This window comes from Poeciliopsis prolifica, unplaced genomic scaffold (assembly GCF_027474105.1).
Source record: "Poeciliopsis prolifica strain line A6 unplaced genomic scaffold, Auburn_PproV2 SCAFFOLD017, whole genome shotgun sequence".
Taxonomy (NCBI): Eukaryota; Metazoa; Chordata; class Actinopteri; order Cyprinodontiformes; family Poeciliidae; genus Poeciliopsis; species Poeciliopsis prolifica.
The window spans coordinates 668,275-693,153 of NW_026562392.1; the positions used below are offsets into that span (position 1 = coordinate 668,275).

General features: G+C 39.1%; 1 protein-coding gene across 3 annotated transcripts in view; it reads left to right on the forward strand.

The window, feature by feature from the left end:
- cdk14 (cyclin-dependent kinase 14) overlaps positions 1-24,879 on the forward strand; it is a 150,519-nt gene that overhangs the window by 6,544 nt on the left and 119,096 nt on the right. Inside the window, exon 2 of one of the 3 annotated variants that reach the window (XM_055041929.1) lies at positions 134-165. In XM_055041929.1, coding sequence (XP_054897904.1) covers positions 134-165 — 32 coding nt within the window. Of the gene's footprint in view, positions 1-133; positions 166-23,511; positions 23,619-24,879 lie in introns of those variants that run through there. The other 2 variants (XM_055041930.1, XM_055041931.1) reach the window with 2 other exon arrangements.

Genomic DNA, 24,879 nt, shown 5'->3' on the forward strand with positions numbered 1-24,879 from the left:
GTTTTTTTTTTCTTCAGGAACAACAAAGGGGAATGTGATATCCCTGTGTTTATACTTTTTTGTGGTTTTTAAGATGATTCTCCTGTCAGTCCAGTTATCATCTAATTTGTGTTTTCTCTGTTTCTCCTTACAGCTTTCAAGAAGGAAGACAGTAGCTTTGATGAGGTAGGTTGAAATCGTGAGGGTTTGGGGAATGAGTGCCGTCCCTGGCCCGGTTTCAGGGCTGGGCTGTTGCGATGTGTTTGCCTGAAATGATTTTTCAAGGTCTCATTGGCCAGATGTTGTCATGAAGGACTGCAGTGCGGCTGATTTTTCTCAGTTCCCTGTGGATCCTGTGGGAACTTGGTGCATATGGTGTGAAATATATTCAGGTCTCATCTCAGAGACATCCCTCTGGGTCAGTCACCATCACAAGACTGCTTTGGCCTGCTAAGGGAGACATCAAACCAGACTGGCTCTGCTCTCAGGACTCAGATGAAAATGTATTTTATCAGTTTCCTTCATGGGAACACCTGAGCTTTCTGTGCCTGTTGTGTTTCAAACAATTCAATTAGCTCAGGATGTTTTTGGAATATTCTCCTGCTCACTTTAAGTGTATTTCCATTTCAAATGTGCACAAAACCCCTAGGCTAAAACAAAAATACTATTTAACTAGTTGTTGTTAAATACTACTTAACAACAACTATTTATCACACATAAAACATTTTGTAAATGTCATGAGTCGTTAACAAACATGCTGTGCCATAATCTTCCTATGACTTTTCATGGTTTGCACCAGTGGGAACATCTGGTTGATCAAACCAATATTGATGTGGCCAAAAAAAATCACCTCATCCTAGCACCAAAACGATTTTATAAATAAACTTTTTTTTTTTGCTGTGTGTTAATTTTTTCTGATGGAAAAACAAATCTAAAAGCTGCTTAGTGTGTGTGTTGTTTTACATCATTACAGTTCAATTCTTCTGTTTTGTGTGAAAACAGAAGAAATCAGTTTTTCCTGATTTTTACCGAGCCAGCAGGCCTGAACTAGTCTGACATTGCAGGCCTGGATTGATTTATCCCACATTCTGCCTCAGCTCCAGTGTGATAGTCAGCTTCTTGATGAGGCAGTCAGTGGCTCTCAAACTTCTGGGACACAATTTTTGTGCTTCCAAGGTAATCATGCCTGGCTTGTGTTGAGGTGCAGCACAGCATTGCTGGGTTGCTGCAGACGGCTTCCTGAAGCGCTGCCCCTGCTCCTCAGCAGACACATGGCTTCTCCACTTTGGAACACTTCCAGTTCATGGTCTGCAGGGACGCTGCCTGATGAATAAGTGATAAAACGGCAGCAATCTTTGTGTTAAGGTTGGATGCAACGTGTTGTTACTGTGTGGTTGCTTTATTTGCTCTGTTAGGCAGATGCAGATGTAAAACTGTTCAGCTGAAACCTGGAGCCATGGAGCAACAAGAACTGCTTAAGGGTTTCATCCTCAAGAACACGTTCCAGTTCTACCTTCCTTTGTGTTTTTACTCTTTGCTTGACTTGGACTAATGATGATGCATTTTGTTTCGTCTGAATTTGAGGCAGTTATTACATCTGCATGAGTTATAATGTTTTCTTCCCTAAAAAGAACATGATCATATGGTGAGACAGATTAAAAATGCCTTTTTGAAAATAATCTATAATCGGACATGAATCATATTCTTCAGTAAGTTCACATATCCCTATAAAATAGTTTTTTTTTCTTTTGTTTTGGTTTGATATATTATTTGTTTTATATTCCATGTTTTATTAGCCATAATCAGAAAATTCTCATCATCAACAACAACAAAAAAAGACTTGGAAACACATCTGACCATCGCATTACCAAGTGATGGAATTACTGGAATGAATATATTTATATATATTTTTTTAATAATTAGCTGGGCTGCATTTACAAATGACAAATTAATATTGTTTTCTTGTTTTGTTTGTTCTATAAACAACCTCACACATGCAAAAAAAAAAAAAAAAACTCCACTGGATGCTGGTTAAATTGCTGGCTTGATTTTTGTGCCTTCACACGTTTAAGTTCACGTTGGTCCTGACAACACATCAGCTTATGGCCACCAGAGGGACGTTTCTGCCTGACCTGGTCGACTGGAATGAATTGCTCCTTTGGAACTCCACTAAATATGATCTACCAATATGAAAAGACAGAAAACCTCTAAATTAGAGATTATAATCTGCTCATCATAATTCAGAATCATGCTGTAAGATCAGTCTGAGAGCAGCACAAAGATTTCAGACAGTGACAAACAATTCAATTGATTTACACTTAAGATAACAGCATTGTTATTACAGTTTTTGTACACAGTTCATGAACATGCTGAACTTCTAACAAAAGCTGACAACATGGCTAAATAATATGAATACAAAACATCTGCATGGACGGAAAATGAATAGGAAGGAAGTGGAGGAGCACTGTTGAACCTCGTCATCACCCAAACATCTTTGTCTACATGAAAATGTTTGGATTTAAGGTCAAAGAAATGTTTTTTTGTTTTTTTTTCCCCAATCTGTATCACAGTAAGTCTGGATTGCTGAAATATGAATGCAATTCTTTAAATGTCTGTTTTAATTTAATTTAGTTAAATTAAAAACTTGAGTGAAATGAACTCAAACTGGAACGTGAAAGAAACACAGCATGTTTTCCAGGACTTCTGATTGGACCATGCTGCTTTCTGATTTCTTCCATTCCCACCAATGTCTATATTTCTTGGCAAAGAGACATCAATACTCACATATCACTGTATTTTTAATCCTCCCAAAAATTTCTGTGTCGCGGTTTGTTTGTCTGTGCTTAACTTTAAAAAAAAAAAGAAAAACTGAACGATAATTGTACTAAAGAAATTTGAGGTGAAATGATTTGGACTACGTTGTCTGTGCCGCTGGTCAAGAGGGGACTTCTGCAGCGAAGCAGACCTTTTGTAGAAGTCAGTAGTATGGGAATTAGCTTGACCATTTGCTATAAATGGGACTCGCTGTTGAAGAAGAATGTGAAGAATCTGAGGGGGGAAAGCTGTCTTCCTGTTCTGCGACATGACAGACCACAGCAAAAATACATGAAGATGTTTGGATTTAACTGCATGGGAACCAGACAGACAGCAGCTCTGGTTTACCTCCACTTCCTGTTGGACTTATGATCATTCAGTCTGACTGCAGTACATCCACATTTAGCAGACAGAACAAACACTACTACAGTTTCTATTCAGTAGATGTTCTTGTAGAACAAGTGGAAAATTAATTTCTCATTTTATATGTATAAAAAAATATGTAATAAAACATTTATCTGGGGGATATTGATGAAGTAGTGACTTCTTTCAGATCAACCAAATCCTGATAGCCGAGCAGCATCCACCATTTTTCTTGATGCCTGAGGAACAGTAACTAATCTGTCTGACTCCCTGGTAACGACACCTTTTTGCATCCTCAGTCTCCATGGTAATTAAAAACTAAACAGATTTTCCTGAAGCAAAAGTGCGTTTCTCAATGGTGCAGCAGGTGGAGTAAGTGCTTCCCCACTTTTTCAACCCCAAAAATCTGCACTTAGAGAAATACGCACAGTTTTTGTTTCCTTCAAACTAGCAAGCAAAAAATAAAACTTAAAAGGAATCGCTGCATTGTGAGTCATATCCTCTTTCACCTTGTGTCCATTCAGTCCACCCTTCCCCTCTCATTCCAGTTGCATTGACCCTTACACATTATTTCTAACTGTAAACTTCTTAATTACCGTATCAAAATGTGGTAGTTTTCATCCCTCATATTAAATCAGGGAGCTCAGAAGTATCATGTCTCAAGATGTGAGGCAAGACTGACTTTAGAGTAAACTCTGCACTCCATCCATCCATCCATCCATTTTCTGTGCACTCTTGTCCATAGTCTTATTTCAGGTGAGAGGAATGGTCAGGGTCACAGTCTGTCGCCGTGCAATACAAAAAGAGACAACCATGCACACACACAGACTCACACCTAGAGAAACAAATTTACCTGACAGTCATGTTTTTGGACTGTGGGAGGAAGCCTGAGTACCCAAAGAGAACCCGTGCATGCACAGGGAGAACATGCAAATTCCATGCAGAAAGACCCTGGGCCAGGAATCAAACCCAGTACCTTCTTGCTGCAAGGCAACAGTGCTACCAGCTGAACTGTAGTACAGTCATGAATTATTAAAAGCCCATATCACATAGAATTTGATCTGCTTATACTTTAATTGCATATTTTTAGGATGCAGGGGGTCACAGTATGGAAGTTTAGATAAGCCTGGCATTTGATAAGTAAGAAAAATAAACCTATTGAGTTACTAAAAATGTTGAATTTTGCACGGTTTTTCTTCCTTCTTGACTTCTGGAAAAAACATTTATGAATGTACTTACATTTACTACATTTACTAAAGCTTGTTAAAAGCCTTAGTTTGGACTTGTGATAAATGTCATCCTCTATCATTTTACACATCAGTGTTTTGGTTGTTACATTTTTGAAATTTTTATGAGGAAAATAACAATAATATGCACAAATTGTATTTTGAAGAATCTGCAAATTTTTAGACTTAATTTAACACTGACAAAAGTTTTAGATTTTGAAACATAGCTAATTTTGACCAGATTGTGGAAGCTGTTTATTTTTACAAATGCAGTTCTTTCTTTCTTTCTATCGTTCAGTTGGCTGTTTCTTGGTCCATAGTTTCTGCTGCTCTCTGTTCTTTGTCTCCATTTACTGGGATGCAAATATTTCTCAGAAAGCTGGAAAGTGCTGCTCTCATCAAAAAACAAATGAAGAGAATAAAAACCCCATGATGGGCCAGGTTCCCCCTCTAGATGTCTGTTTTTATGACCTGTCACTAAGTGTATCCAAATAATTTCACATTAGCAGTTGTCTTATTAGCTTGGAGAATCTTTAATGATAAAAGATTTTCTCACCAGTCATCTTTGGACCTTTGTTTCTTTGTGTCTCCTTTAGTCTGGTGTGCCTCTCCATTCTGCCTTTGTCTCGCTCCAATTAGATTCTCATTCTAAAGGGAACTGCATAATTTCTTGTGTACTGTATCATAGTAAAAAATTGATGTAGCAATTTTTGTTCTTTAATTAACTTAGGTTGTCAGAGAATCCTTTAGAAACAAAACTGTATCATCTGTACCCATTAATTCTGGAGAGTGTTTTATAAAAAAAAAAGTACAAAAAAAGAAACAGCTCTTCTGCTTCAAGATTCTTGCTGCTCTCATTTGATTGTGAACCTTCATGAGTCTGGAATCCAAATGTTCCTTCTGCATTTGCAGCAGGATTATATCAAACCAGACTTTTTCATAATTGCTCATACAAATGTAGATAAACATTAATTAGACAACCGTTTATTCAATGGTATCTTAGCACAAGACTTTTAGGTTCAGTATTAAAACTTGACTTTTGGTGGGTATTAATCTCTGTGTTTTGGGCAACTCAGTAACAGAAATGCTGCGACAGTATGATGTGGAGACAAACGGCACATCTCTGATTTTCTGTGGTAAATCAGCTCAACCTCAGTCAGATTAGACAGAACATCTGCATCTGCAAAAAAAGATTTTCAGTCTTGCCATGGACTGGTAAAAAAAAAAAAAAGATTTGGCTCTGCAGCTTTACTAGGACATTCTAGAACAGTATAACCAGCAATCTAAACCATTCCACTGAAACTGAAATGCTTAGGTCTTTATGACGCTGTTTGTTCAAGAAAGTTGTTTTGACAGAAGCTGCTTTTATGTTGATATAATAGGAGTGAAGCTCCATATGTTAGAAATTTCTGCAAATTCCTGCCTGCAGTATTTACGTACCAGCAGAGCATAAACATACATAGATGATTGAAGAGCAAAAGCTTTATTTTAATTTATTCCTTTCTGGATCAACTTCAGATGTTTAGTTTGACAGCTTTGAAAATAACAATAATTGCAGAGTAGGGGCCTCTGAAATGACAAAGAAAAGGATGCTGATTAAAGCACAATCTGCTTCATGTTCAGAAGGTTCACAAGCTTTAATGTGCTGTATGGATGGAAACCTTGACACGAATCCAATAAGGTATTGAGTGAGAGGGGGGAAAGCAACAGAGAGAAGCTCTCCAACTTATCGGCCCATGAATCAACAGAGATAAAAGCGCTCTGATCAAAGTACGAGAGGGGTGGAGGTGGTTTGGAGGCAGTTTAACCTGCAGCGCTCAACACTTTGTGGTGTTGATTAGAGCTTCCCCCTCAGTCATGATAACAGCGTTTGTGACCCCCACCCAGGAGCCACTCACCTTGCTGTGGAACATTACAGTTCTGTGCCTCTGGCCCAGTTGTAAACATTTGGGGCCCGGTTTTTATCAGCCCTGCAGCTCAGGTTTTTGAGTTTCATCATGCAGGGCTCTAAGGTCATCTAGAATGATAGTAAGAGATCAGATGTGCTAAGAGGATTGTGATTACTATTGAAAAGGAAGAGTTAAAGGATGACTTTGAGACAAAGGGAGGTCAGTTTGTCCCACTCTGTGGGCCTCAATGTGGCGAGAAAGCTCAGTGTGAAGCCATTTAAAAAATAAAGTAACTGCAGTGAAGCCTATTTACAAAATAGCTGACCCATAAATACTTCAGACCCCTCTAAAATACTTAGGGTGAATTAAAATAGTTCAATACCTTATTCTGTTTATTACCCTCAGTGGAGTCCACATTACCACTGTAGTAGGAGTGAACATCCACAATCTTTCTTATTTAGATGGGCAGTACAGCCAAACAGTGACAGCAGGAATGAGAACAAGAGTTCTCATGGCTGATCATCACCTCACCCTTCACTGAAATGATCACTGATCACTCTACTGAAAACACTTGCATTTTAATAGACTAATTTAAATCTGTCATTTGTTCTGTCAAAAATTTTTAATTCATCCATCCTCTGAACCTGCTTATCCTCACAGGTTAATGCAGGGGGCCAAGGATACAGCAGGTTGCTATCGCATTGCAGTGGAACAGAGACACACATGACAATCAGCTTTTCACACACACACTAATGCGCAGCTTCGAAACCCATGCTAACCTAACATTTATGTTTTCGGAACCGGGGCTGAACCCATGCAGAACTCCATGCAAAGAAAGAAACTGGTCTGGGTTTTGAACCCAGGACCTTCTTTCTGCAAGACAGCAGTTCAATCAACTATACTACTATGCAACCTCAAGAAATGAAAATAGGCCTGTTTTTTTTTCTAATTTTTTTATCTGGGTTGCATGCTGATAGCGATGGCTCAGGGACATCTCGCTGACTTGGCCCTTTGATATGATGGTATTGTTGGGTTCCCACAGCACTGAATGACAAGGAGCCTATACAGTCTGCTGTGTCACTTAAGGTTTGTTCCAAAGCTGTTATCAGAACTTGACTGTCACTCTGAGATGGAAACATTTCTATCGGCTGTTTGAGGTCAGTCTGCTAACCATCACCTCCAACCATCAGAAGAAGCTCCAAAGAGACTGGCTTCTCTTTTTCCTCGTTTCTGTTCATATTAGAGCCCTGGGAAGTTTTATAGTTTAGAAGCAAACATGGAGTGTGTGGCAGAAATCACAGGAAGCAGGGTGTAATTTCTTTACACTGTGTTTCATTGTCTGCCTCCATAATAACACAAGTCAGTTATTGCCATCAGGTGATGCCCAACTTTGATTAAAAACAGGAAGAAACTTGTTTTGGGTTTATTTTTTCTTCAAGTTTGCTTTACAGTCTTCATCTTATTGTCCATAAACAACTGTCTAAGCTGCTTGTTTGACCTTTTGTGAAGCACTGGATGCCTTCTATCAGGCCTGTGGAATGAATCGTATCCATAATTTATCACACCACCGTATTAGGCTGATGGTATCTTGCTCTTGTTCTGAAATTCTGTTTGTTCAGAAAAAATGTCCCACTTTTATCTGATCAGTTTACAGAATATTTTCCCAAAAGTCTTGAAGATCATCATGTGTTTGTGGTAAATATGAGACTAGTCTTCATGTTCTGTTTGGTCAGCTGTGGCTTTGGCCTTGCAACTCCCATAAGGAGACCATTACTGCCATGAATTAATCTCATGGCTGAATCATGAGAAAGTATAGGATAAAAATGGCATACACTGTCAGTTAGAGCAATGTCGTCTCCCATTGCTTTGTCTTGGAGAGAGGGGGGTCAAACAGGGTCAAACATAGAAGACAGGGCCAGGAACATAAGATAAATTGATTTTATTTTCTACAGATAACCTTAGGTTATCTTAGGTTATCTATAAAAAAAAATAACATAAAGTTACTGGACTTACCCAGGACGGTCTCACAGCCAGGCCAAGTGAGGACAAGAAAAAGAGAGTTAATGTTAGTAATGACTATAAGTGATGGATAGCTGGAGAGTAGAAAGAAAAAAACAATGGTTTAACATTGTGGCCAGACTGGTTTGGAATGATTTCTAAAGTTTAATTAATGTGGTGATCGAAAAACTCTTTTTATGTTTTTTGGTCAACAGACAATCTGCACAGTAGAAATGCTCAGATGGCCTAAAGTTATGAGGTGTCGTATTAAAACTGCTGATTTAGCATGTGTCATATGGGCTATTTTGAAATACAATTCAGAAATTTACTGAGCAAACAATCTTAGCTTTGTTGTTAGTCACTGCAGTGTTGGGCCCTGCTTAGTAACCTTTTAGAAACATTGCAATAAGACAGACAACAGTGTAGAATGATCAAAATTAAAGTCTGAATATTTTAGAGATTAGCCAATGACAAATGAAACTCACTTTAATTTTCAAATATTTTATTGTATCAACAAAATAATCGGGATTATTTAAAATCAATTTCAAATTGCTTAAAACTTGCTAGAGGAGTTCCTTACTTCATCTAGTGTTTGTGGTTTGTGTCAGTTCAACAATTTTTCTCCTCAGTGTGAGTTTTCAACACACGTATATAATCATACATAAGTATATTGCAGTCCATGTATGTTTCTGAACACACATGGACTCCTCACTGGCTGTCCGGCCACTATTGAACCTTTATATTAAAAACGACAACAGATTCACCAATTCCAGTATTTTTTCATTACTGCATTCGTACCCACTATCTTTTTTGTCTAACTTCTGCATTCATATATGCAGAAATGTTCTCAGCCAGACGTGACGAGAGTCAGAGCTTCACTAAAAGAACCACTGCATAACTGGACACCACTGCTTTTTTGGGGTTCAGTTGACAAAAATACTGTTTATAAGTGACAAGAGTGCTTGACGGCTGTGGTTAGAGTGCTTCTCTTGGTATCATATTTAGATGCTTGACATATCTTACATTACACAAAGTCATGGAGTTTGTGGTCCTTTTGTCCCCTCACATCTTGTGTCAGACTTTCGTCCATCCAATTTCGTCAAGCTAATTTGAGTCTTGTCGGGGGTTTTTAACCAAATAAAAATTTCTGTTTCTGGGTTTTGATTCTGTTAAATCAAAACAGATTTAAGAGTTTAAATTGCTGACTGAGAGACCGTGCTCTTCTACAGCCAATCACCGAGGGCTGGAACATTTCGGGATGCTGGGATTAGAATAAATATGACAAACTGCTATCTGTGCCATGGACCCAAACTTAGCTAAAAGCCTTTTAGCTTCAGTGAACTCATTTACTGTGAGTGCTGCACATGTGTGCGTCTCCATATGACTCCCACCATAGTGGCTAAGCCTGACTGACTGTCACAGTTCAAGATGTTGCCGTTGGCCGTGTTTTTTGGCTCCGTCAGTCTGATTTGTGACAGCTGCTGGCTTATCTGTGAGCGCTGGCCTGCAAGGGCTGGCTCAGAGGATTTCTGTGTCTGACGACGACGGCAGAGCTGGACGACCTTTAACCTTAAATGCACTCATTCGGCTCTCACCTTTCCGATGGAATAGAGTTCATATTGCCAACTAATTTAATTTTGGTTTTAGTTTAATCTTCCCATTTCCTGCAATGTAAGGATTAACATATCTGTGTAAATTAGTAACAAGTCTTTCAGTCTTTACGGTTAATGTGAAGACCCATGGGTTAGCACTGGAGCAGGGATAGCTTCCCATTATACATTGCTAGACAACTAATCACATCTTTAATTAACCTTACACTAATCGTCCCCGAAGGAAACCTAATGGGTTAAATACTGCTGAGGTATTAAAATGGAAATAAAGATGAGGAACCAGCTTGGTTGGCATCCGTCACAAAGCATGCAGTGATGATGGCTATGGACATGATCTGGCATCCATCATGTTGAAGGCTGTAGTGCTCCTTCATATGCTCCCAGGTTTAATGTTGTTGGTGTGTGCAGGCAGGAAATGTACCCTGACTGGGTGGCACACAAAAAATTATGGCAAGAGATGATTTCTGGAGACGAGTCATGTAACGGTTAATGGAATAGCTGTTAAGCGGCAGTTGTGTCATGGGTTTTGGAGGGTCGGCTGGCAATCATGCAGATTGCTTATTACCCTTGCAGATTTCAGGAGAAGTAAGTCTAACCTTCTAAACTCCTGCTGGTGCTAAGATAGAGTAATGCTCTACACACCCAAGGAACCTGACAGCTTTAAATAAGCAAGTGCAGTATTATCATGCTTTCATACTGGAGTCTTTGATAAATTGACGCAATGATTTTTTTTGTTGGAGAATCCTGTGGCTTTAAATTCATGCCTGTATCTCCTGATAAGTCATAAAATCCTATTGTTTTCCTTCAGGCATGTGCTTTTCATTTCACAAAAGGAATAGATTATATTAACGGTGTCTCTAGCATTAGAGGGAGAATTACAGTTGAATATATTAGCTGCTTTCATGCAGGCTTATAGGTAGTCCCTTATGATGAATATGAGGGACATAGTTTTAGTAGTACTAATGGCTGTGAAGGAAAAGTTACCTCACTGTGTGGGTAGTAGAAGTATGGCATACATACCTATTAGGAGGTATGATCTGTGAGATAAGATTGAACTTTAATTATGTACATTCCAAGGTTTCTGTTTGGTTCAGTCATTACAAAAATATCTTCAGTTTCAGCAGAGAGAGAAGAAGGAAGTTCAAGCCATCTCCTCCACTGATTTTAACAGCCACAAATCACATCCCCTTCTCCAACATCCTTCTGCCTGCCTCCTTATTCAAACAACCAGACAGGGATTTAAAGTGGAGCAACAAAAGTAACTGAGGTGGATTAGCAGAGCTTCCCTGGACGGTGTCATCTAGGACATGTTGCTGTGGAATATTGTGTCTGCTGCTGGAAATTGAGCTGTTAGCGTGCCATGACAGTCATGACAGACATACAGCAACAGCATTTAGTCAAATGTTTCTTCATATTCTGAGGGTAGCAGAGATCATTCCTACCCACATCACCATCCACAACAAATTGGATGATATGAGTTATGACAACATTTAATTTTCTTTTCAGATAAAGTATTTTTGAACAGTTATGTCACAAAAACTAAACATGTCCAATTTAAAGCTGCTGCAGTCACTCCAGTTCAGGTCCAGTCTGTGTTTTATCATTTCCAGCAGGAAGCATGGAGCTCTGAAACACACTGTGTGTGACTGGTTCCAGTCACATACAGTGATACAAAAGGTCACAGTGGTTGTTTAAAACGTCTATGTGTGACTTTTTTTTTGATTACTTGTATAGCTTACAGACTTCATTAGATTCATGTTGTTATCGTCAAATTGAGAAAATACAGAATTTTGTTTGCAACTTATGTTCATAATGTCATGTTTCTCTACCAATTCAGAGATTACGGGGTGACATGAATATGATGTCACCCCAAAATTGATTGCTGTCTAATAAAAGCCATCGTACAGTGAACAAAGGTAAAAAGATTAGTATTGATTAGTTCGGGTCAGCGTTAGTCATTATATTCCCATTATTGCCAGACTTGTGCTGGATCATGAGAATTGATGTCAGCGTTAAATGCCAGGCCAAGTATTACCTTTAATAAAAGGTCCTTATTTGAGAAAAAAAGGAATAAAAAACACATTTTTGGCCTTTGGGGAGACATAACTCATCTCCTAGTCTGAAACGTTTTGATGCTGCTTTCATCACAGCTATTAGAGAAAGGGTTCATGGCTTGGTCATGGTGTGTGAGTGTTTGTGCCTACCTTTTTGGGGTTTGTGAAAGATTTGCTTTTGCAGTTTGTCCCCAGCCATAGACTGAGGAGGTCTTTAGAGGAAGCATGATGTTTTTAGATGGAGAGAAATGGAAGTGCATGGGAACGTTGAGTTGGATTTATTAACTGCAGCCTGTAACTGACAGGGAGACAAAATACTCTACTGATAAGCTACAGTCTTCATCCTTGGCTTTTAAATGAACTTTTGTAAATGTGTGATAAAGTAATAAACTACAGAGTCAAGCAATTTTATGAGACTTTAAACGTTTAATCTTAGAATCTCTTTTAAAAATTGTTCCATATTGCCACAAAGATAATCTCCTCTCTTAGAAGACTGGCCAATCAGAATTCACCAAGAAAGCCAGCAATATGCTGAAGCACATAGACACGCACACGCACGCACACACACGCATACAGATCATTATACATAACATGTCTGACAGACACTACTACACACTGGGGATGCCCTGTGATGTTCTCTGTGTTCTGTGTGAGCATCGCTTACAGAAGAAACAATCCCTGACTAAAGTTTGTTCTGTCTCAAACTTCACTGCAATCTGCTAAAAAAAATGATCTGCATCAAAAGCTCCATTTGCTGCTTGTCTTAAAGCTGCCATTCAGAGGATGCTCAGATTGTCTGTCATTGCAACATCACTCAGAGTAAAACCGTTACAAAGGTGGTCCTAGCCCTGGTTTATTCCCTGGGTGGACCACCTGGGCTTCAATTCCTATACTTCAGATTTTTATATAATGCCCAGACATTCCAGTGTCTTCAATCAATCAATCAATCAATCAATCAATCAATCAATCAATCAATCAATCAATCAATCAATCAATCAATCAATCAATCAATCAATTTTTATTTGTATAGCACATTTCAGCACCAAGGCATTTCAAAGTGCTTTACATAATAATAAATAATATTAGTTGAGATTTAAAGGAAGTCAGTGTTTTAGCTGTTTTTCAGTTTTTTGGAAGTTTGTTCCAGATTTCCAGATTTCAAATAAACAAGATACTACATCTTTCAAAAATATTTGATTGAGGGGTATATATTATAGATATCATAAGGTATATAGTCAAAAGAATATATAAGAAATTAGACTATGCTGACACAGTGTAATTTACAGTAGACTTAGACCGACTCAGTCTGAACAATTTATTAAACTGTAATGTTTAAGGACTTCAGCAATTAAATCTTGGTTTTACTTTCACTCTGGGATTAAATAAAACAATTTGCAATCATTAAATTAAATAATTAATCTTATACAAATTAACATGCTTTGCAAAATATTTTTTCTCAACACTATTTCTTTGAAATTAGTTATCACACTGAATTAAACAAACATAGCTTCACAAACTTCTGCACTTGTGGGGGAAACCAATCTGTTCCACAATTTGATGTAAAGTGATTAAAACTTGAGTGATATATAAAGTGTTGTACATTTTATATATCAAAAATATCTGTTAAATATCTGTTAATTGGAAAACTTCCGTGGATATTTGTAGTTACATTCCACAGGGAAATCTGCAAATTTTGAACCAGCAATTGGCACTGGAGCTAAATGCACAAAGTTACATCTTGCAGTTGTGTGTCTTGCTAGAATTTCATTTTCCTCACAGTTCATGTAGATTTGCTGTGTGGCCTGATTTCACTGGGGCAAATGTTGGGTGAATGTGCTGCCTCAACTCAACTTTTTGAGACGAGAATATTACAGAACTAGAAGTCAGAATAAACTTTCTGCCAAGGCACCAAGTCTTTTCTGTTGACTTGTTTCTTTTCAATATCAGTATTATTTTATGAATGTGATGCTGTGAAAGAGCAGGAAGTTTATGCGGCATAAGACGGATGCTTGTGTAGGTGGAGGGTAGCTACACAGAGCTGGAGGCACCTCTTGATGCCGGTGATTAAATAACCAGCAGCTGGTTCCTGCATTAAAGGAGCTAACTGCTGCCCACTAAGGCTCCTCATTCAAACTACATTCGAATCAAAAAAACAAGAAAAAAAATCAGACATGCGTTTTTCTCCTGAACCTCTGTATCGCAGAATATGCAATAGATACAAAAGAAAACTGTCAAAGTCGGAATATTTTATAGGTAATGCAACACCTGCTTGCAGTTCTTGAAACTGCTGGGAAAACGGACTGCTAATTAAACAACTTTTAGAAGCTTACAAATGCTAGGTGTTAAATACAGTTGAAATCAGAAATTGTGCTACACTGAATAAAAAGACATGTTGAGATTTTCTCTCATTATCTGAATTTAATTCAGACCAAATTTGTTTTTGGGTCAATCATTTTTTAACTGCCACAGTAATGAGATAGAGAATATGTCAGAGATCTGTTCAATTATGTATATAAAACTTCTGATGATGATTCTGCCTCGTAAACGTCTGTTGACACATTTAAGCTAACTCAGGCTCAGCTGTGGGAGTGTTTTAAGGCCACAGTGCTTTCTTGTTTTGCAAGTTTGGAAAGATGTTAAGAATAAAATTATGGAGATGCACCTGTTCGGTTCATCCTTGGAAACAATTCTACACGAGTACAAACTAGATGGAAAAGTAAAAAGAAATCAGCCAGGAAGCAAAAGCTTTGGCACAATGGACAGTAACCCTCCCCATCCAGCCAAAGTTAGAAAGTCATCACAAAGACCTGATATCGGTCTTAAAGAGAATCTGTGTGCAGGTCTCTCTAGTTGTTTGTTATGTCCAGTTAACCTCCTAGGGGAATCATAGTCAGGACAAAAAACTCTAAATCTGGGATTTTTATCAAATCATTCACTTTGGACTCCAGATGGTGTGATTTTTAACTCAAAATGCAAATTGCTTCATGATTCGGTTTTACCAAAATGGAAATGAATGTTGTCATACTAAACACCTGAGCAGTTAGAGCCCATAGACAGGTGAGGCTCCCATATCACTATTTGGGTTTCTGCTTTGTCTTTTCCTTTTGCAGCAAGCTTGAAAGAGCTGCTTTGTTGACAGGCTGCCTGGCTGAATCTGGGTTGACAACAAAGGATTTATTTTATCCCCAGAGACTGAATTGCTAACTGCGTGAGGTTCCAACCAGCCCTTATCTAACTCGAGATAAAGCACTTTGTCATTCAACAGCTTACCACCACCCAAGGCTCGTTCTTGTCTAAATGGAGAGCTGTTTAAAATGCAGATATCGGCTCAAACCTGTCATGACTTGGGATGAGTTACCATGGTAATGTGTTCATTGAGTTTTTTGTTTTAACTTGTAATCCTCAATACTGTATGCATCCAGCAGTTCATTATCTCCTGCCTAAAAATTAACATATATAAAATTCCATAAAAATGTAATGTTCAATGTATTTTTAGTGATAATAAAATGTGCAAAATAACTAATCATATGAATAACAATAAATCCTACAGTCATGTGTAACACATTCCGTGTAAGGCTGCAACTAATGATTATTTTTGTAATCAAGTATTCCACCAATAATCAGTTAATCGGAAAAAAAAAATGTCACATTCTTCAGATTTATAACTGGTTAAGATTGTCTGACAATATAAAAATACAAATAAACCAATTATTCAACTCCTTTTTTAAAGCAGAAAATAATCAATTTGTTGCCCAAAAGTTAATATAGTGAACGTTCAATTAGTTGTAGCAAAGGCTGCATCTTTACATGTTGAGTAAAAGACTAATGACGGAGCAGCCTGTAGTGGACTCATTGCCATCTGGTGGCAGTGGAGTGGAAGGCTCCAGTCTTCCCACTCTGCAGTCATCATTGTCAGTAATGCCGCTCCAATATGGCCTGGATCTTCGTCTCACACCTTAACACAGAGGGACTTACTAGTCAAGTCTCTGAGACATTTCTCTTAGCCACCACAGCTTTTTCCAGACTCCTTCTGCTTAGTTTCTAAAGCTTGCCTGATTTTGTGTAGATAAGAGTCATGCCAAGGTCAGTGGAGCTTCAGAAGCCACATTTGCACAGCAGCACACGCTCTGAGACTTTGGCACTTTGTGCAGGTCTGCAGCGGTGTAATGTGAACAGTAATCTGGGGGGCTGAAGCCGTGTGCTTAGAGATGAATAGGGATTATAGTGCTTCTTTAAATTCTGCAGCAGCCCTGTCTGTCTCATGAGCTCGTGTCGTGTCATCCTGTTGATTTGCATTCTGAAGCCGGTCAGCTGCACAAAGCGGCGGTTTATCCCTGACAGCGAGCAAATGACAGACAGTTCAGACCTCCACTGCTAGCGCCCCTCTGGCCCAACCTGCTGTTCTATCAATTAGCAAGGCTGTTTTTCCCCCATCCTTTCACCTGCACACTGTTTTGTTTTTGTGATGTATTCTGCTCATCTATTGATCCGTTTGGCTCCAAGGTGGCAGCCGATGTGAAATGAGCTGCAGAAAAACTGTGAGGGCAATGGAGGGAGGCCATCTGCAGGGTCTGGACCCCTGAAGCAGATACACACACACACACACACACACACACACACACACACACACACACACACACACACACACACACACACACACACACCACACACACACACACACACACACACACACACACACACACACACACACACACACACACACACTCTGAGCTCAGAGGGAACATAGGCCAGGAAGGGGTGTGAATATCACTGAACCTACACAAACACACATGCGCACGCAGACAGACACAGACCCAGAAAGCCACCTAAACAGCTGGAGTGTTAAAAGCAGCAGCTGCATCCTCACTGGGTCACTGTGCTCTCAGCCATGGCCAGCATTAAGTGGGTCTGGTGCTTCTGCGGCATTATTCGCTTCTGTCCTTGTCAGTCGATTGGATCTTTTCTCAGAAAGGTAGGTGCTGACTCTGAGCTGGGTTTGTACTGTGGGAAAGGGAGCCGGGGGGTTGTGAGTCAAGGTCAACAACAACAGCAACTGGAACAAACATACACATCCCACGTTGCATCAGCACACACTTCGCTTTGCACCCTGTGAAAATCTGGGATTGAGTGTGTTTCACAAGTTTCCAGGCTCATGCAGGGTGGACAGCCAATTATGAGCGGAGGCAGCGTGGGGTATGATGCAGCGCACCTCAGAGTGCGAACACACTGCACGCATTTTAACAGCAACCCCGGGCAGACGGCTGTTCTCATCTCACTTTGTGCGATCAGGTTGAACTCTCGTTATAATATGGAAGTTTTCTGGCACAGCGGTGCTGCGGACCGGCAGGACTGAACACCCAGACAGGAGCTTCATGACAGGATGATACAGCACAAGTGATATAGTTATCAATCTATTGCATGATAAAGTCATTAGAGTGACAGATCCATAAATCACTCATGGTGCTGTTGACCTTTTTCGACTATTTCCCTTGTACAGGCAGAGCTTCAGAAGGGAACCAGTTTTAACCATTTACTGCAGCAGTTTTAATAAGAATTAGGAAAATGTATTATTATTATCAAGGCTTTCCAGTATAATTTAAGTTTTCTAAATTTAACTCAAAGGTCCTGTTGCTCAAACTATGAAATATGAAGAGGGCACCCTCTCTGCCTTAGTTATGTTAACAAGCCATCACTCAACGCAGTTGCTGGAAACACCAGAGATGGACTGATTCGGCATTTAAGGCCGATTCTGATTATGTTGACATCAGCCGAACTGATTCCTGACATGTGGTGCCAATTTTTTGGAGGATGAGTCTTGAAGCTGATTGTTTTTTCTTCTTCTGTTTACATGATAAAAAGGACATAATGGTAACAAATATCATTACGCAAGTCTCAAATTAAAACTGGAGGGGAGTAAATGGAAACAGGAAATATTAAAGGGGAAAATAAATCAATGTATGGCTTCTGTATTTAAATAAATAAATACAGACTATATAAACTTTATTAAATAAAATTTGCCAACAGTGAGAAAGACAGTTTTTTTCTTAATTTAGTAACTTTTTGAACCTCTTAAGAAGAGTACACTTTCCCTGAGTGTTACCTTTTAATTTCGCAAACACAGTTTAAAACGGTATAATTCAAGTCTTAAATGTAAACTGTGTTTTCTTGTGCCCTGATTTATCTTGGCTACAGACAAACTAACTGAAAACAACAACAAAAACAAAATGTCCATTAAAACCTCACAAGAAAACTGCATTTTGCAGATGCACCAAGAAATATAAAATATGTGAACAAGTCAAAAAAAGTTTATACAGCCACAGCAAAGGAGATGCATGCAGAGAAGAATGTCTACATTTCTTGGACCTGCTTGTGCTCATAAAGACACAAAAAAGACACTAATGTTCAAGGTTTCTTTTGCTGCATGGAAGGAAATGATCATTTCTTCTGCTAATGCGGCTCTATTGTCTTTCAGCGCAAATGTTTCGTTATAAAATACAAAACCCAGTGAGAGGGCCTGTGTGAAACCCCAGAGCAGACCTTATGTTGACCCATCTGTTGAGTTAAGTTGAACCCAACACATGTAACAGGATCAGATTTCAGACACAGGTCTGTCAGGTTCAGCAGGCCAGAGAGGGTGGTGGGCTGGGGGAGCAAATATTCGGCTGAACTTAATCGACCCAAGTCCACATCAGAGCACCAGGTTGCCAAATAAAGGAGCAAATACCACTGAAATTAGTCTTTGATGGATGAATCAATATGGGTCTCCCACAGTGTGGCCTCTGTTTAATGAGGCAACATTTCAGTGGTTGGACTGTGTGTGGTTTATTGCCTATTTACAGACTTTCTCTGCAGCTGCAGTGAGACCGATTTTTCTCTGTGCCAACTGCATCATTAGAGGAAATTCTGATGAACAAAGTTACTGTTTGCATATTATTTCCCAAACTTCCTCTCAGAGTTTCTGAGTGAAATAAATACATTGCAAACCAGATTTGGTAAAAACTAAATATTTAATTTAATAAATTTAATGGAACCATAAATGCATATTTACAACAGGAGCTAAAAAAACCTGATTTATTATTTTATAAACTTAGCAGAAACCAAGCCATCATGCAGAAGGAGTGTGAAATGTCCTCCCAGTCCGGGGCCAGCGGTGTTGGGAATCAAATGCACAAAAATGATTCGCAAATATCAGTATCTCCAGATGTCTTTCCTTTCACATCTCTGTCCATCCATGTCTGGTTTGCTGCAGGGCTCCTCCTGTTGAATGGAGATGTCTATCCTCCCATTCTCAGGGTAAAAGGGAAGGAGGAGAAATGTAGACAAGAAGGGTCACCGTGATGTTTTGTGGGATATATTGTGATGAAGAAAGCAAAAAGTTTTATTTTGGATATACAGTAAATCCATCAGAACATACAGTAACAACCAAATACTGATCCACACTGTTGCTGCAGTTTAATGACAGTGTGGAACACATTGATTCACAGTTGGAACAGGTTTTTTTTCTTGTGAACATTAAGTGGCAACGTTTTGTTCATTCTTAGATTTGGTATTTATCTGTTTTTGTTGTTTGTTTTTAGTTCGTTTGTCAGAGTGAAGTAAGGGTGAGCAGAATGATCCAAAATATTGATTATTAATACCCAGTAATGCATTGATGTTAGTGTATTAAGATTGACACTTTGGTTACAAATTCCCAATTGAAATTGTATTATACGTTTGTCTGGTAGTTTTTCAAAGAGATTTTGTTTTGATTTGATCTCAAATGAGTTTTTTACACACCGATTAGTGTTTTTATTTCATTATTTTGGTTTATTAGGTTAAGTTTTAAAGTATTTTGTAGACACCTATAAAATTTGGCCAAATACCACTCTAGGTTTTAACAAAATAAATCAAAGGAAAAACCACTAAAATACTTGAAGATCAAACGTTTGATGATATATTAAACTTAATAAAAAGATTTGGTATTGTGTTGGTATCTGTGATATGAGCTCTGTATTGACTTGGAGCTGACTCCAAATTCTTGTTTACTACGGTTTATTGATCGGCCTGAACTTAATTGTTTGGAATTGCTTCTCAACAGGATCAACATGGATTTATTGCAGTAGTTGGGATGAATGTGAATATAAAACATATGATTTCAATTTTCTGCCTTGTTTTGTTTCAAATGCCCTTGGATGAGTTATGCTTTTACTTTCTGCTTTATGAATGTATTCAGCTGAACTGAATTTGGTCTGCACATGAAGCAGTAGGCAGCACTGCTGCCTTGCAGCAAGAGAGTCTTTGGTTTAATTCCCAACCGGGAGGGAGAGGAGTGGGCGTTCTTTGTTGAATTTACAAATTACAAAGTGTGTGGACTGCTCTGTGTATTATGTGGAATATATGATCTCCATCTCCAACTGAGTATCTTGACCACAGCTGACACATATATCCATAAACTCCAGCTGAGGACTAGGGATGCACACACTGTGGTTTTTAATCTTGCTAAAATGCAAATGGCCTTCACTGCACATGTCATGGTTTCAACTGATTACTGTTTGCCCTGGCTTGGAAATTGACTCCAGTTTAGGTACAATCTAAATCCAATCTTATTTTGGATTTCACACCTTAGTGCCTCACTCTAATGCAAGGCGCATGGTTTGGTTCCTGTAGCAACCGGCCTGTCCATCAAGGCGCTCCCTTTCAGAGAGAGCAGGAGCAATGGGAAAATAGAAAAATTGGTAATTTAGTGTGGAAAAAAACACACATGAAAGGAAATGTCTGTGCTGGATTTCTCTTGTGGAGCATGACAGAATGTGACATTCAGGTTTTCTCCTTCAGGCACTGATAACATAGATACTGTTTGTGTGGCAGAAGGTAAATCAGTTAACTCTTAATGTATTTTGGGACACATTGCTCCTTCTTTTCTACTCCAACAAATTATATTTTACATGCCTGCTAATATAGCTGAAAACACATTTACAGTGTATGGAAATGCATGTTACCAGTTTTTCTTATTAAATCACATGACATATATTATGTTTCAGAGTAATTCGATATTATTCAATTCAGTTCAAGTCAGTTAGGATTAACAGCACTACATTTATCTGCTAAAAGTCTAAATAATGACAAAGATATTTGTACAACTTTCTTTTTTAATCAATCAACCAGGCTACACAAAGTGTCTTTTTATCAAATACTGATGTGAGGGAACTTAATATTTTAAAGGAAAAAAGACTGCAAACAGCCATCTCCAAAATTTTATATTTTGTTTGTAAATTTGATTATTGTGCCTCAGTCTGTAGAAGTGGCAATGAGCTTAGGCGTTGTATATAATTGTGTAAAGTAATGTATCACAGTGCTGCTGGTAAAAATGTTGCAAATGTTGACATAAACATTTATGTTAGATTTAAAGAATGAACTGTGTACTACACAAAGCTCCAAAATAAGGAGGAATGTTTTAGCTTGAATGGTTAGATCAAACAGAATCTGACATTTCTGTTTATTTCAGGATGAATTATTAATGAAGAGCTTTGAATAACATATTCCTCCTATTTATTTTAGAACTGAACCTGTGCAGAGAGCTTTAATAATGCAGAAAACAAGAAGAAGGTGTTTGTATTGGGTAAATCATAGTGATTCCTTTTTCAACAATTCAATAGTAACAAACTTGTAACTAACATTCAGTGTAGTCACTAAAACGTGTTTCAGTGACGATAACTGATGACACTGAACTCATGTCACAGAGGCTTGAGTTGCACAACACAATCAAATAATGCTACTGTGTATATTTAACTGACAATGTACAGATGTGTATCGCTGCAGACATGTTGCTAATAAAAGTCACTTCAATGAAAAAGTGATTCAGCATTCAGTGGAACTGGACTAAGAAGCAAAGAAATTAAGGTGATTAGGTTTAATGAAGACAGTATCTGGATGTTCAGGTTTCTGTTATTACATGCTTGTCTGACTGTCATCCACCAACACAACAAGCAGTTTGTATTAACCAACTTTAGTAGTACGTCTCAACAAATAATTCCTTTCGTTCTTCGAAATAGAAGCCTCAAACAGACATCATGGCTTTACAATGAAAATGAAGACAGACACCCTTCATTACATATGTTTGTCCGTTAACATGCAAACTGATTAGGGACGCAGATATAGTCAGTAATATTGGTATTAAGCGATACTGGTGATTTTTGAAATATCAGTATGGGTCCGATAAATAAAAATGGCCAGATATTAACAACCAATATTTATTTATTGGTTTTTGTCCGGAGGGGTTAGTCATGTGACGTTTGTTTGGTCATGTGACAGTGATGTGAGTCATAATGCACAGGACTGTGGGAAGACTAACTGAAGCAGAGAAGCAGTGGTGAGGTCAGCATGTGGTTGTTTCTGTCAAGGTATCGGAAGGGTAAGTTCTCCCTGTGCATGCGTGGATTCTCTCCGGGTACTCTGGCTTCCTCCCACAGTCCAAAAACATGACTGTCAGATTCATTGGTCTTTCTAAATTCTCCCTAGGTGCGAGTGTGTGTGTGCATGGTTGTTTGTTCTGTCTGTCTCTGTGTAGCCCTGCGACAGACTGGTGACCTGTCCAGGGTGTACCCTGCCTCTTGCCCAGAACGTTAGCTGGATATAGGCACCAGCACCCTTCTTGACTCCATTAGGGATAAGGGTGTAAGAAAATGGATGGATGGATAGATGGATAGATCGTGCAACAAGAGTGTAATATTGGTTTATTAACTTCAACCCACTCCATTGCGTGCTGGTACCTTTCAGTTCATCATGAGGTATAAAGAACATTGATCACAGAATGAAAGGATGATGGGGAATGAGCTGGTAATACAACAAGATGTCAGCCATAAAGAACTCCTCTTCATGTTGAGCATGGGAAATCTTCTACTTCTGCAGCCAATGTCACATTCAGATAGAGCCTGGACAGCCATGTATGTACAATATACAACTGACAAGAAATACATTGCATGTTTTATCGCATTCTTTTGGAATGTCGTAGTAAAGAAATAACAATCACCCATAGCAATACATAAGAGAACAGTCAATAGAGGCAAGAACTGCTTTGCAAAGACATGACATACTGCAGGACAAATGAAGTTAAAGCATCTTTTAACAGCAGTGAAAGCTGTGGGCTGGCCAGATCCGGAGCTTTTACATTTGATCACAGTAACCCAGTTACCCAACACGGCTCACCTTCCCTTACTGTAGCTGAGCTCGGATTCACAGAGGATTGTGTTATAAACTGATAGCTGATGCTGTCTACTTCCTTAAACTCCTCTGGGCTGTACCATTTCAGAGCAGAGCAGGGGCCCTGTGGGTTTCAAGAAGGTTGTCTCTGCTGAGCTTTTTTTCTCACTTTTCTGCTGCATGAAATGCATCCCCATCCCACCGCCACCTTACATCTATCCTTTATTAGCCGCAAGCTCACAGTCACCCGGGGCGGTCAGCCAGAAACAATGCAGTCTCCTTCAGCTGCCTTAGATTTTACCCCCACCCCTCTGCTTATAGTACAATCTTGTCATTTCTAGCTTGCTAAGGGAGAGGAAGAGAGAGAAGGTAGAGAGAGTGTGTGTGTGTATGAGAGAGAAGGGAGGGAGGGAGATGTTTTGAGCTGGTTTGCAGGGAGAGATGTTGGCCTGAATGCGATCTGTCTGTGCTTCAGAGGCATCCAGGTGAGCTGTTTCCTCCTGGAAGGTAAGAGGGAGACTGAAATTGGTGCTGATTGTGTCCTACATCCATGATCCAGTTCCATTTCTTTCCTTGCTATGAATACAACCCTTCTGTGTGTGTGTGTGTGGATGAGTTTGAATGGTATTCCCCAGACACATCACACACATACGTCATACTGTACGAGGCGATTCGCAGATGTGCAAGCATGTTGGCAAATGTGCATTTGTAGCTTAGATACAAACAGATTCTGTGTACATGTATGATGCATGTGTGTAGAGGTTTGTCTTCAGGTTTGTCAGAGGTTGATAATGGGTTGTCATGGTAGCTTGCCAGCTTGGTTGTGGATGGAGCACCTGAAGAGGATGTGAGGAGACACTCTGTGGATAGGAAGGAAGTTGCAAGAAAAAGGGGATAGTAGTTTGTGCCTCTGTGCGTATGTCTCTGCAGCTCATGCAGCAAAGTGTTGCCTGGAATAACATCAGCTCTGTCAGCCTCACTTCCCTGGCGCCACCATCTCTTCTGCATTTTACGTTACGGTGGTGAAATGGGTGCTGATGTTGACTGGGCTAATGGACAAGATGCCTCCGTTGCAGCATTTTCCTGCTCACTCGATAATATGTCATCTTGCTTCAAGCAAATTTGCAACACACTCCTCTCTTTTCCAAACCCACAGGAATGGAATTTTGAGTACTGTGGGGAAAGATGAGGGAGAGAAACAGGGACAAGCCATCTGCGAGAGCCTTGGACTCATGTAGAGACTTTCTGCAGGGCCATATGCAGCTCCTTGGGAAGACAGCAGGTTGAGAAATAAGAGAAGAGGAAGGAAGAAAGCAGCAACTGTAATTGTGATCTGGACATCTGAGGGTAGTTTTGGTACAAATTTAGTTCAGTTGTGAAGAGAATCTGCCTTGTATGTGAACTGCAACAACTTCACACTAAGATCAAAGTTTGATTGGAAGTTGATTCTCTTGTGATCCTACAGAGGTTTTAACAGCCTTTTAATAAATACAGGCAAATTTGATTTCTTTCAGATTTGCAGAAAGACACTGTCTTAAAGTTTTCAATTTCAAATTTATGTTGGATATACACAAAAGCCAATTTATTAGGTACATGTTAGTATCAGGTTTACTGCCACAGAAGGTGTCAGAAGCATTCCTCAGAATTTTGGTCCTTATAAAAAAAGACCAAAATTCTTCAGCTGACAGCTTAATATTAAGGTGTCAGCTGAACATCAATGATGAAAATCTTTTATTCCACTATATCCCAAAGGGTTTCTGCAGGTCTT